The sequence below is a fragment of the Ascaphus truei genome, chromosome 18 (assembly GCF_040206685.1).
Source record: "Ascaphus truei isolate aAscTru1 chromosome 18, aAscTru1.hap1, whole genome shotgun sequence".
NCBI lineage: Eukaryota > Metazoa > Chordata > Amphibia > Anura > Ascaphidae > Ascaphus > Ascaphus truei.
Window position 1 is genome coordinate 19,477,850 of NC_134500.1, and position 14,646 is coordinate 19,492,495.

The following is a 14,646-nucleotide window of genomic DNA, read 5'->3' on the forward strand; positions in this document are numbered from 1 at the left end:
GGGAGGAGGAGAGGCTTCGGGGAGCGGGGAGGAGTGTGGAGTGAAAGCAGCGTGAGTGCCTGTCTGTGTGTGTGTGTGTGTGTATGAGTGCCTGTGTGTATGTGTATGTGTGTGTGTGTGTGTGTGTGTGTGTGTGTGTGTGTGTGTGTGTGTGTGTGTGTGTGTGTGTGTTGCTTACCATCAGCAGCTCCAGCCCGAGTCCGTGGAGGGAGGGGGGGGGTGAGAGTAGCGGGTCCCTCCGCTCAAGCCACGCCCCCCCCCCCCTCCCTGTCTAACCTCCCACTCCCGCCCACCTCCCGCTCCGGCTCCCTCTCCCTACAGACCGCATATCGCGGTCTGTGTATGTCAGCGCACCGCCTGTCTGCAGTGCGGGCGCGCTGACGGAGGGAGCGGGGCCTTATCCTAAAGGTGCCGACTCTGTTAACAATGACACTCAGTGTGGAGCAGGGGGACCTGGTTCAATTCCCGGTGTCAGCTCCTTGTGACCTTGGGCAAGTCACTTTATCTCCATGTTCCTCAGGCACTAGAAACATAGATTGTAAACTCATCTGGGCAGGCACTGTGTCTGTAACAATCCTCCTATATGCTGCGTTCCGTGCACTGTTTATTTATTTAGAAAATGTTGTACCATTCATTGAGTGTTACCTCTCGTTTTCAAGTAGGTCCTAGGCATATACTACTATACTGTAATTGTGATGTGCTTTTGAGTCCCATTTGGAGAAATGCACTATATGAAATAAAGTAACTTTTTTATTTTAACTTCAGTTGCCTACTCCAACAGCTCTGGCTTTTATCAGCTGTCCATTGGATGTTAATTCGCATGATATACATATAACCACAAAAATAAAATGATTTCCAAAAATATACATTGTATTTTTCCTACAAACCTTGCCCCCATCTCCTACATTACCTATTTCTGTTCTACATCAAGCTATAGACATTTTAACAAAGTTAACGGGCTATTACCAAGTTATTAGACTGGACGTATAAAATCTTTCCTCCCAACCCAGGCTATGAGGATTACTGTGTAATTGTATGCAGTGCGCTCCAAATATATTGCTGCACTTCTGACTTAAAATTGGAAATTGTAAAGCTATAGTCTAGTCACAAAGCATGAACATTGAATTGTTTATTGGCGACTTTGTAATATCCTCAATTCCCCTTTTCATATTCATACATAAATCTTAACCCAATATTACCATGTCTGTCTGGAGAAGTTCCTTTTACCAAAGCTGCTTTATTTTTTTGTTAATATAAGTTCCAAAAGGGCTAAGCCATCAAAACAGAATATATTTAACAGAAGTTTCCATCCGAGTAAGGCCGAATAAAAGAAGCATTAAACAATGTATGTGAAAAACGAAAGTGTAGCCATCTCCCCTCCTTCTGTGGGGCTGTGAATGATGTCCTTGCCCTGAAAAACATACATAGAACTATGGTGGCCAATGGTGCAAGGAGATGGAACCTCTAGCCAAGTAGACAACTAAACCGATTTACTTCTCTAATGCCACTCATCTATGTTTAAAATGATGGTAACTACTTTGATAGAATCATTGCATTTCATACGAAATGTAATAACCATTCTGTATGCCATAGATCAACAAAAAGTGTCCAATTATTTTGTCCCAGGCAGAGCTAAGTCCTCCCATCTCTCCATCACTTCCCCAAAGAAGGCTACTATGGAATGTTAGAGTAAAGAACATTACTGGAGGCAGAAGGTTGATGTTCTGTCTATACCATATAACATGACATTAATCTCACTTAGGAAATGAAAGGAGAATCCTGCTGAGTAAATTAGAATCAGTGGTAATACAGCTGTTAGCTACAAACATTTGTTTGGCATTAAACAGTTGCGATTCTCCTGTAGCTTGCTTTGATGGCCGTTCTTGTATCTGGTTGAGCAATGATGAGATCATGGTTTGTATAAAGAAAACATTTTGCCAAGCAAAACATTATGCTGTTTTAATGGTGTCTGCATCAATTTATTTTGTATTTAATCAGCAACTTTCCCTCAATTCTTTGGTTCAAAGGAAACTAGCGTTCATATAAATGTTTTTCCTCTTAATGTGCAAGAGCTTCCGAATGGATACAAACAATAATAATAATTAAAATCAGAAAAATAAATGAGTGGTCATTTCCGTTGATGTCCCAACTCACTAAGAAAATCAACTGTAAGACAAGTGAAAAAGCACACTAATTGCCCAGATAAACTTGACATGTCTGCTTCTCCCCCAAGATAATAGAAATTATCTAGACTTCCCACCCCCTCCTTGTTAGAAAACTTTTCACTTGATCTTTTGTGAAAACCTTGTAAGGCCAATTAGACCTCCAGTCTCCCGAGCCTCCCATGGACAGACCAAACACAAAAGGCTTTACAAGCTCTTCTCTGCACTTCTAAAGGATGACCCTTTAGGAACCAATTTACATATTTGCACAGTTCCTCTCATTATGCCTCCTAAATGTTTATATAGTTGTTCATAGTGGGACTGCGGTGTTCGAAGGTAAACAGAAATGGTTTACATGACAAGCAAGGAATGAAATAAAACCATAATCTTCCAATTCCCCTACAACTCACACACTTATGTGAGCACGTCAACATAATGAATAATCTAGCTGGGAGTTCAAAACAAACAAAGTGACTCAACTTTGAGTCTTCCAGTTGGGTCAGATTTGTTTCCATCATTTTTAAGAATATATATTTTTATTTATAAAATGTTTTTGCCAGGAATACATTGTTACCTCTCGTTTTCAAGGATGTCATGGGCACAGAGTTTTCCATTAAAAACAAACAAAATCATCTTTTCGTGTAAAGCCAAGAAAATCTCACGGAGAGGAATTATAGGATCTTGACATAGGGTGTTTAAGGCTCACCCATGTAAATAAAAATGCGTTTTCAAACCAGGATAGGAACTGGGTTGTTGTCCCGTGATGAGTATATTTAATGTGGATCACATTAATGATGGGTACTGCCACACTATCTTGCCTCGCTATTTACCGTCACCAGTACTTCTGATGCACAATACACATTGACATATCAGATGGAAGAGGAAGATGGCAGGATAGTGTTTGCAGTGACACTGCACATGGTGATATTAAAACAGTGGTCCTGAAAGTTACATGGTATAAAAGTATACACATTTCCCGACTTCCTGTGATACACCATCCCAACTCTTGTGTTCTGCTCAAGGATGTCTTCTCACTACTCATGTTGTATCTAAAGCCTTTCTCACTCACTGCCCCACACCTCTGGAATGCCTTTCCTCCTCAATATCCAACTGGCACCCTCTCTCTCCCCCTTTCAGTCCCATCTTAAAACACACCTGTTTACCGAAGCATATGAGTAGCGCCTTGGCTGATACTATACACCTCATACATCGACCTTGGCCCCTCGCAGACGCGCTTACCAGAACACACTCCTACTGTCTTTGTACGTTCTTCCTATTTACTTCTTAGATTGTAAGCTCTTCGGGGAGGGACTCTTTTCCGAACGTTACTTTTAAGTCTCAGCGCTTATTCCCATTAGGTGTTATATTATGTCACGTGTACTACTGCCGTGAAGCGCTATGTACATAGATGGCGCTAAATAAATACTTTAATGTATTCATACATTTAAGCGAGACAAAATAAAAAAATAAGTGAAACTAAATGTTTTGCGGCCTGTATGGAGGTGAAAATAGGCAAAAAAAAAAAAACCTAAACTCATTTGTAGAGTTAACTAAAGGGAACTGGGGATTCACAGCAACCAAAACATTTATTTGAAAGCTTATCTCTCCTATTCTTTACAATTTAATTCAGCCCGGACCGTCAATTACTTCAGAAAAAACATTGCAATAACCTAATTAACGTTAATTTCCAGTTGAACTTTTTCAGTATTTTTGCCACAATCCTCTGAAAGTAAACACTGGACATTCAAGATTAGCCTAAGCGCTACAGCTGAATACATTTGCCTTTCGGCTAATATGGGTCGTCATTAGCTCGCTAAACTGAATAATTAAATCTCTCAAAGTTAAGTACCCGGAGGAATCACTGGCCCTAGGAATTTACAAGCTGCGGCTTCAATGTAACAGTTTTATTTATTTATGTATAAAATGTTTTACCAGGAAGTAATACATTGAGAGTTACCTCTCGTTTTCAAGTATGTCCTGGGCAAAGAGTTAAAATGACAAGTAGTACATGTTTACAAACACAGTTACATAAGTGAGCAGGGTATACATTATATATAAGACATTGCATGCATACTTAAAGATAATATATATTATGGGCGTATGGAACAGTTACAGACCAGATTAAAATGTGTGACAGCTTTGGTTTTGAAAGAATTTAAACTGGTGGTGGATGTGAGAGTCTCCGGTTGGTCAGTAGAAGTACGGTATAAAAACGGTCAATGCAAAAAAAAAAGGAGATAATTTACTTTCCCTGAAAACATTTTCTTTATTAAAATCAAAAGTAAAGCCCTGCGTTTACAAATTGTTATTGCAGAGGGTATATTTAATATGTGATAATGTTGACTTGCTTTTTACAAGTGTCCAGTGTTACAGGAAATATGGAATAATATGGAACAGCTTTATGCTCTCCTTGCATTTAAACATGACATCTGTTCTTGCTTAGTGTCTTAAAGACCCTCTTTTTCATATTAGTGTTGCTTTTCACTTCCTATTAGCAAGGTTTTTAAAGGGAAGCTTCTTAAGTTGGTATCAAAACGACATATTTTCCGTGTTCTAAGTCTGTTAACCCTCTTGGTGCACCAAGAACCGGCAACATATGGCAAAGAAATGAGGAGCAGGACCAGAATGGGTTAAATATTGGAAAAATGAAAAGAGCAGCCGTGCGTGATCTTTTTGCCCGGATTGGCTATTTTTCAAAGAAAATCTACACCAACTCGCTGTGTGCAGACAGCACAAAGCCTAGCATTGAAAGCCAATATTTTATCAGGCACATCTTATTACAAAGAAGAACCGGGTTTATTTGTTCAGAAAGGCACTACTGCAAATTAGCCCATTATAAAAAAAAGATCATTAGTTTCAATGGATGGTATAAATCTGTTAGTTTTGGAATAATACAATGAAGTCTATTGGGTTGCAAAAAAAAACATTTGCCACTAAATGCATTAATATTGTAGCATTTGATCAGTAGCGGATTTCCCGTTGGGCCTGAGTTTAGGGCGTGAACATTTTTGCGGCGGCAAAAATGTCCTCCCCCATATACTTTTGCCGCGCTCTCGGTCCTATCGGATCTTATGGGAAGTCATTTTATCTGTTGCTGCTGGCTGCCTACCGCCGCCCTCCTCCTTCTCAACCTCAGCGTCAAACGACACCGCGGATGTCACAGACGTGACGCCCCGGCATCTCTTTGCCACGGCAGCGCGATGTTGCAGCGGTAAATGACGTATCGTTACCATGGCAATGTGTTGGTGACGTCATTTGACGCTGCGGTTCAGGAGGAGGAGGGGGAGGGAGGAGGCCGGAACCACTGTGTCTCGCGGCAGCGGGTTTTTAAATCCGCCGCTGCATTTGATAAAGTTTATCCCACAGCTCCCGCCTTGTGCAAATACATCATCTTGTTGGTGGTCTGTCAGGATGGGTAAACTTCTGCCCGTGCTTCAAAAAAACTTAGTTTTAAAGCAAGAATGTCTGACTTTGTTGCACTTCGCTCAACCCCGTTATAAGGCGGCGATTCGTAACAACGCGAATCCGCTTATAACGCGATGCAAGCGTGGCTCCCAATTTTCCTATTTATGAATACTTTACAACACGATTATTGGTGTCTTAAATACTTTATTGTACAATGCATACAATTGTACATTAGTTCTAACGCGATCCTCTTATAACGTGATGTGATTCTTTGAGCCCCAAACAGAGCGTTATAAGGGGGTTGAGCTGTATTATTATTATAATTCCCTTCACTGTAGTGTCTCTTTGTAAAGTGCAGAGTACAACATGGATGCAACATACACACACACACAGACACACAAACACACGCACGCACACAAACACACACTCCGCCAAAGTCTCAAACAAGTGACATTTTGGGTTGCTGGACTACAATTTGGGATTAAATGTTAAAGTGCTGATTTTCTGTAAGTGAGACTCCGTTGAAGCCTTTGAGGCGCGCTGACGCTTAACAATAAAATAAAGTCTGACTGCAAAAAACGGTGAAACTCACAGAAAAATCAGCAGTCAACAGCTTTGCTTACATGATGTTAACCCCTTCCATACCAGAAGGTACTTCCATCTCCGTGGGCACGTTACCCTCCATCATGGACAGATCAAGTGACCGCTCTTCTGTGCAATCATGTGACCGCATCCTAGGTTCTGGGCACTGGACTAAAGTGCAAGGGAAGGGTTTGGAGGGCCACCCATTTCAGTATAGTTCGCAATCATTGCTTCGTGAGAACCCTTAAAAACTAGCATGAGGCCAGGACAGCCCGCGTACGCCACGAGGGCCTCCAAGGGTGGCGCTTTTTATGATGTACGCTGTACGTCAATAGGGCACGTAAGGGGTTAATCGATGTTACTGCAATGAGCAAGGAATGCAGGCGCCAGCTGCCATAAAGCAGAACTGCCGTAATAAACCCTACCACACACCCCCCAAAAAAGTTTGCGATTGTAAGAAAACACAGCACAATATGAGCGGTACCGTATGTATGAGGAGTTTGGACATGAGAATGACAACAGGTGTGCTCGCTCAAGAATGACCTTTCAGGCCATGTTACGTTTCAAAAGAGGTGTGCATTATTATATAGATTTTTTTTTCAAGAACAAGATGACAAAAATACTTTAAAGTAGCAAAACGAGCAAGGGAGTGTTTTTGAGGTTCTTTTTAACATAGGGTTGAAGCAGGGGGTCTTCAGAGCTGAACCCTATTCATTTCAGCTCTTTGAACCCCCTGCTTCCCGAGATACTTCTCTCCAAAGGGGTGCCGGTATCTCCTGCAAAGCTTAAAGCACCAGCATCACGTGGGCCAATAGGATGCCACACTGGATGACGTCACGGTTTCCTATTGGCCAGCAGGGCGCAGGAGATTAGAAAAGCCACCATTACATGTCACTGCTAGCCAAGCAGAGTGGCTACTGGCACCCCCCTACACAGAGGTGAGTATCTCTGGAAGCAGGGGGTCCACAGAGCTAAAATGAATGTGGTTCAGCTCCGAAGGCCCCCTGCTTCAACCCTATGTTTAAAAAATTGCCAGCTTGAGGGCTATTTCTATGTTTACCCCTTTCATATACCATGGCAATATACAATGTTGGTGTGAGTAACTTACATATAATAGCATTGCTCCAGAGCACACGTACCTCAGTAGATCCAGTAAAAGCAATTTTGTCGATGCCAGTGTGAGCAGCTATTGCTGCGCCTGCAGTTGGACCGTATCCTGGCAAAATATTAACGACTCCTGGTGGAAACCCAGCCTATCAAAACAGAATTAAAAAGGGGAAAAATGGTGTGTGAAAAGTGTCCATGTAAATGAACCTGCAGCAGTTGGGGTTTTAGCATCTGCCAGCAGAATACTACTGTCCACATTTCATTTTTACCTCCTTGATGAGGGATCCCATATAGAGTGCAGTGAGCGGGGTTTGTTCCGCAGGTTTCAGGACGACAGTGTTCCCACAACACAATGCTGGAGCCGCCTTCCATGCAAACATCAGCAGCGGGAAATTCCACTGTAGAGCAAAAATAGGTTGATGAACGGAAGGTATTGCAGTGCTTATTTGTTCTCAATATATTAAGCTGCTATGGTACAGGATTCCCAGGCTTCCTCCCGATATAAATCTCTCAATACTGAAATAATGGTTTAAAGTACCCCAGGAAGTGGTGGTGGAAACGTGCATTACTTCGTTGCCGTCCACTTCTATGGTGTACAGAGAAAGAGCACTCAACACTTTCTCCAAACCTGTTTAGTGGCTCAAATGTTAGTGCGTCTAAACTGCAGATATCAGGATTTCCAATGCAGATACAACCATATACAATGTGTCACTTTTAGCTTCCTCCCTGGTCAGGATGACTCATAACGATTATAGTCTGTTTATTGGCTATGCACTTCTTTAACCCTGGCTGTGCTGAAAAAGCAGGGTAATACAACAGGCATCAGCTTGTAGGGGGTTCATATTAAAATGGGTAAGAAGCAAAAAGTAACACTGTGCGTGCTCATTTGCATGTCATTACCCAGAATCCCTGGCTGCAGCGGAAGCATTGTATGCTAAGAGAAAATGGGGAAAGACATGTGAAGTGGTATTTTTATCTGCTGTTGTATGAAACAGTCAGACTAGCCAAACGTGGAGTAACGGAGCAAAGATCCATAGACCAATTCAAGGACAGCATTTTTGGACACATCAACCTAGCTTGGTTTCCGATCGAAGCAAAACATAAATAAGGTATAATAACAAATGTGAATTTCCACACACAGTACAGTGCAATATAAAAAGATAATGATTTGGGGGGGAAAAATAATAAAGGCAAGAATATTAACAGGAGTTAGAAAAAAAAATGAACTAGTGTAAACGTGTCTCAGATTGAAAGAAATCAGCTGCCTTTTAGATTTGTAAACCTTTTGCTTTCCCCGGGCAAGACGGCAAACATATACAAAATGTCTTAATTTCACCAAACACCTAATTTTCTCTCTGCATAAATGTTTATAAACTTCAGATATTGAGCAAGATCCTTAAAAAAAACATAGTTGCTCTATAAATCTCGACATTAGCCTGCAGGCAGGACGCCGACAGCTTTCATTTGTATTTTTTTAGGTGCCAGATCCCCGAAATAAAGCATTAGGAGCAGACCAGGATCTGACATTTATTTGCTAAATACCAATGCTGACTGAATGAAAAACTTATGAGATTTCAAACCTGTAACAAGGAGGGGGATAAATGTGCCACAGATACCAACATGCATTTTTCTAGTTTTAACTGTTAACACAACTGGAACACACTAACTGGTACAGTTATATATACTCAGTGAGTAGGAGACAGGTCAGATGGCGGTATGTCTCTGATCACCTCAACTGGTTGGGTTACTCAAATGCCCACCAGGTAAACTAAGGAAGGATGTACCTTGAGAAAACCAATGGCAACTAGATACAGCTGAACCCTGTGGTGCTTGGGGTCCACATAATGCGACCGCATTATAACGGGGATCGCGGAAGGGGAAATGGCAGCCGCGATCGTGTGTGCATGTTGGCAGGGAGTCCGCGACTGATGCAGGGGGGGCGGGGTTGTGTGATCTACAGACCTGCCGCGAGGCATCCTGGCACCCCAGTTATAACTTAGACCCAAATCTGGGGTTCCTACGGGTGTGTCCCCCCCTCTCCCAGAACACTCCCGAAGCAGTGCTCCGTGAGTCGGAGAACCCGGCTCGTGGCAGCCACGCGAGGCCCTGCAGTGAGGCAGCCATCTTACCTCCAGGGACCCGCTACTGGCACGGCATTGGAGTGGTGGAAAGCGCTCATTCCCCGAGGGATCGGACCCGACCAAGGTGCTATGAGAGCTCGGCAGAGCCATCCCCAGGCAGGCGCGATCTCCAGAGGAGAAGTGAGAGCCCCATTCAGCGTGGTGTGTGGGTGTTTAAAGGAATGTACATATAATTCAGCTACCACTTTGGATGTTCCAGAAAATCTAAAAGAATTTAAATCCCTTGCTGACTGTAAATGATCCCCTTCATTCTTACATACTACTGAAGTTTGGTTATCATCAGAGACACTGCCACATTTTAATGACCAGTTTCTTACTGGCACTTATCGTATTTTCTCCTTCACAGTCTTTGGGAAGACTTATTTGGGAAGAGCTGTATTCATGTATTTACAAATACAGGCATACCCCGCATTAACGTACGCAATGGGACCAGAGCATGTATGTAAAGCGAAAATGTACTTAAAATGAAGCACTACCTTTTTTCCACTTATTGATGCATGTACTGTACGGCAATCGTCATATACGTGCATAACTGATGTAAATAACGCATTTGTAACAGGCTCTATAGTCTCCCCGCTTGCGCCCAGCTTTGTACAGGTAGGGAGCCAATATTGCTGTTCAGGACGTGCTGACAGGCGCATGCGTGAACTGCCGTTTGCCTATTGGGCGATATATCCTTACTCGCGAGTGTACTTAAAGTGAGTGTCCTTAAACCGGGGTATGCCTGTAATGTGTTTTTAAAATATTTTAACAGAACATTAGAAGATCTGGATGGAACACAGAGTTGTATAAAAGGAACCCTTTAACTTCAAAGTCAATGTCTCAGACTCCCTTTGATATTGCAGACGTGTAGTGTGCCTACCACAAGTATTTTCCATGGGTGTGTATTGGAGGGGGGAAAAAAAGTATTAGATTTTTTTTTTTGTTCCACTGGCATCATGCAATACTAAATTCATATAAGCAAGAACATTGCCTGGTTTTAATTATCAATCTTACATTAATTGCTCTGTCCCATCTATTTTTAAAAAGATGGTAAAAGAATAAAATAAATAATTTTTTTAAACCAGCGTTAAAACACACAATCATAATAATTACAGACACAACGTGATGGTGAAGGAAACGTCATTACACAAGGCCCAGTGTGTTCATTTGTTACAGTTCTCCGAATGTTTGGCAAATCCCTTCCTGTACCCAATGTTGCCTTAAAATCCCTAGGATTATAATGTTCTTCCTTTTTGCTTTGAATGCTGCCAAATTATCCAAGATGGGCTAACAGGACCTTCCACCAGAGGCGGATAAATCGTACAATGATAAAGCACTTTGGAAAACCATTATTATTATAAAGGGTGCTTACAAATGATATTCACTGCTAAAAAATAAAAGACAAAAATATATTTAACACTAACATTTTGGAATAAATTTCCAAGTCTTCCTTTCGGCACACAGAAAAGAAGTCAAATATTCAAGCCCAGTAGTTTCTATTAGATGCCTTCCCTTCACTACATTTTCCTTTCGTGAAGGGTTTACATCACGAAATAAAGTCGGTGTATTAACACAAGGATTTATTTCATCTTTTTCTTGAGCCGTGAGAAATCCCATTGCTTGAGAACTTTATTCCTAATAACAGAGTTAGAGCCGTAAGTAACCTATTCAAATAAGCATATGCCTGGAAGCTGCTAAAGATATATCAACAATATGAGCTCAGCTTTTTTTTTTCCCCCCCTTGTTACAGAAACACACAGCTGCAAGTTCCACATTGTGTGCGACTTTAAAGAATGTCACTCCAAACAAAAACAAACCAAAGGGCAGCCATGTAGGTACTCACTGGGACGATCTGTCCACACACTCCGATGGGTTCATGTCTCGTAAATGTAAAATAATCTCCATCTGAAACAGATGATCACAGTTAGGGAAGATGGACCTGGCAAACAATGAATAAGCTATTGCATCAAAAAGTTTGAGGCAGACTTTTACGGCACTGAACAAAATAGACGTTAAAAGTACACAGGCTGTGAAACAGCTCAGGATATGCTAGGAATATTGCTTTTGTTGAAGGTTCTTTTTTTGTCATCTAAATTAAAACAGTCCATCACATACATGTTTTTTAGCATGAAATGATGGTGGTCATACACCATATGGGTGTGTGTGTGTGTATCTACATGTGCGTGTAGAAAGAAAGGGAAATGAGTCCCCAAACAACCGATGCTCCAGAGCGTACTAGAAATAACAATGCTAGATTTTGAATGTTCATTAGATGAAAGTTAACCCGGATAACCACAGGATGGAGTGGAATTTGGCACAACGTCAATGAGGCTCTCAGGGTTGGAGAAAAATACACTGGAATAATAATATCCAGAGAGGATGCCAATGAAAACCATCGGGTGATAAGCATAGACCCCCTCACAATATATAATGTGCGATCTCCTGGAGCTAAACTTAGCGTTTATGTATATAAATCCATTTACTCACGACCGTAGTGTCCGGAGGTAGCGTACTCCCTGCTAGATGTTGAGAACCGGAAGTGAAGTCCTGTGGGGGAATGGTAAGCGGTAGAGAACTCTGACAAAGGGCACATATGCGTGAAACGCGTCAGAGTTCTTTCTGACAGTTCATCTTATTTTTTACCATGTTACCAAATAAATACTTTTTCTTAATTTTCGGAGCGATCCAGCCTCAGTGTTTTTTCAGCAGTGCACCAATTACCATTGCCCCACAGGATTTCACTTACATGTGCGTTTATATATACACACACACGTCTGGCCAACCCTCTCTTGAAATAACTATTTTACAGAAAACATGCAGTTTAGGCGTAAGATCTGTAATGTAGGATAAGACAACGAAAAACAGACGTGCAATGGTCATTAGATTTGAGCTTTTATTTCTAATAAATTGGTAAAAGTTAGAGAAAGGGCGGAGTTCCCAAACATATGGGTGTTCTCTTTGCCCTTTAGAGCAGATGCCTATATATACATACTGTATGTACAACAATATATGCCCATTGTGAAGAAAGATTAGTGAAATTATTCACGTGGCAGCTTTGCATACCCAGGGCTATTCCACACATTTCTTTCTCAGCCTAGGATTAACTTGGGGAGAGGTGGCAAAGTTATTAGTAGAGTACTGTTTCAGTTATCCACTCCACGGAGGAAAGTTCAACTATACTCTGGATCTTCCAGCATGTTTGGGTTGGTACTAAGCCTACGAGGGGACCACCTACAATATGTGAAAACTGCTTGATGCATTATTTTCCTGATCTTGGAGTGCGCATCCCCCGGTCTGTGGTCAGTGGACACGGCGATGTTATATATGAGAAATATTGCTTAAGGACTCAATCACTGTTCCTTTAACTCTTGATTCATGAAGTAGGTTCATAAAAATGTCCACGTATGCATTTATCTGCTCTTGGTAAAAACATTTCTGAAGTTGTACCAAGTGGCGTAACTACATGTTTTGGATCCCCCTGTAAACATTTTCAAGGGCCCCCTAAATAAATTGTTTCCACTGGGATCCCCATGTTTGTGGCCTTGTGAGCACTTCCCTCCTCTCACACACGACCTTGCTCTCACATCCTCAATCCTCCCATGTATTTATCTCCCTGCCTCACACTTCCACCCCTCCAATGTATCTCACCCCTTCCCTGAAACTTCTCCCCTCCCCATTTCTCTGCCTCCCCCTCTGCCTCTCCCCTTTCCTTGAAACTTCTCCCCTCCCCATTTCTCTACCTTCCCCATGTATTTCTCTGCCTCCCCCCATGTATTTCTCTGCCTCCTCCCATGTCTCTCCCTCACACTCCCCCCATTTATTTCCCTCCCTGCCCCCTATCCGCCTTGTCATATTCCCTTTTACTTTACCTCTTCTCTCCCTCACACAAACCCCACACACAGACACTCAATGTTACCGCTCCCCTCACAACCGATTACACCCCCCCCAACTCAACATAAACAACCCCCTCCCACCGCCACCCCCCCTTCCCCACTCCACACCTCCCCTTCCCCACACCACCCCTTCCCCACTCCACACCTCCCCACACCACCCCACCTTCCCCACTCCACACCTCCCCCTTCCCCACTCCACCCCCCCCCCCATCTCCAATTCCACCCCAGAACATAGAGGTCTAGCAGAACATCTTGATCTCGACGCATTTGGGAGATAGGGTTAAATATTTGTAAAATAGTCAACAAAACTAATGGTTGAGCAGATGCATCTGGTTTTAAAGCACCCAATCATAACAAAATGTTTTTTAATCAAATGAATTCCAGGGAGATAGGATAGGGGAGAATTCTGCACACAACGTTGTGTTAACCAATTCCCTATCAGAAAGGGTCTGGAACGCATTTTACATTCCAGCAGTGAAGATGTAGACTATGGAAGTAGGTGCTAATGCTGTTAATTACTCTTCTCAGGATTCACAGCATTCCTAAATACTCTACTAATAGCTGCCAGCAGCAGTGAGCTCTGCATACTGTATTTAGCACCAGTAAAACAGTAACGAAGAGCTTCCATCTGTGCTAGACGGGTTGATATCTTCTTTAATTTCCCAGACACAAGAGCTTCTCAACAAGTGCTTCAAATGTGTTGGACAAATGTCGCTCCAGATAGATCAACCAGCTTGGTTAAAGCAAAGTATGTTTGAGGAATATGCTTTCCCTGACTACACAGGTCAGGGCAGGGTTAGGATGTCTATCAGATCTTGTAAACTGCATGCAGGGCCGCCAACAGGAAAGGGAGAACAGAGACAAGTGTTCCAGGTCCGGTGGCTGCAGGGGGACGGGTCGGCTAGTGCTGGTAGTTGGGCCTGGCTCAACTTCTGTGTCCGGCTTCCCGGGCCTCTGGTCGGCGGTTCTCCCCAGATGCTGCGGGGCCATCTCTGCCAGGTCGGGCCTCTTTCCCGCTGGTGGGCGCCGGAAGCTGAGAATGACTTCAGGGCAGGCCAGCTTCCGTCACGCTCTGGCGGGAGAGAAGCCCGGTCTCGCAGAGAGGGCAGCCCGATGTGGGAGAGTGGCGTGGCGGCAGCTGATAAGAGCCAGAGCACCAAACGCCTCAGACCACCTCAAAAAGGTAGGTAGGTGTGTATGTATGTGTGTGTGGAGGGATACTGTATTGTGTGTGTGTATGTGGGGAGGGATACTGTATTATGTACTTGTATATGTGTAAGTGGGGGCAGGGATACTGAATTGTGTGTGTGTGGGGGGTGTTATTGTATTGTGTGTTTGGGGGGAGGGATCCTGTATTGTGTGTGTGTGTACGTG

At 42.8% G+C, this 14,646-nt stretch overlaps 1 protein-coding gene across 2 annotated transcripts in view; it reads right to left on the reverse strand.

The window, feature by feature from the left end:
* The window catches only part of ALDH1A2 (aldehyde dehydrogenase 1 family member A2), a 69,409-nt gene that overhangs the window by 11,990 nt on the left and 42,773 nt on the right, over positions 1 to 14,646 (reverse strand). For both annotated transcript variants that reach the window (XM_075575790.1, XM_075575791.1), the window contains 3 exons: positions 11,223 to 11,284; positions 7,526 to 7,654; positions 7,289 to 7,402 (listed from right to left, as the gene is read on the reverse strand). In XM_075575790.1, coding sequence (XP_075431905.1) covers positions 7,289 to 7,402; positions 7,526 to 7,654; positions 11,223 to 11,284 — 305 coding nt within the window. The remainder of the gene's footprint in view (positions 1 to 7,288; positions 7,403 to 7,525; positions 7,655 to 11,222; positions 11,285 to 14,646) is intronic.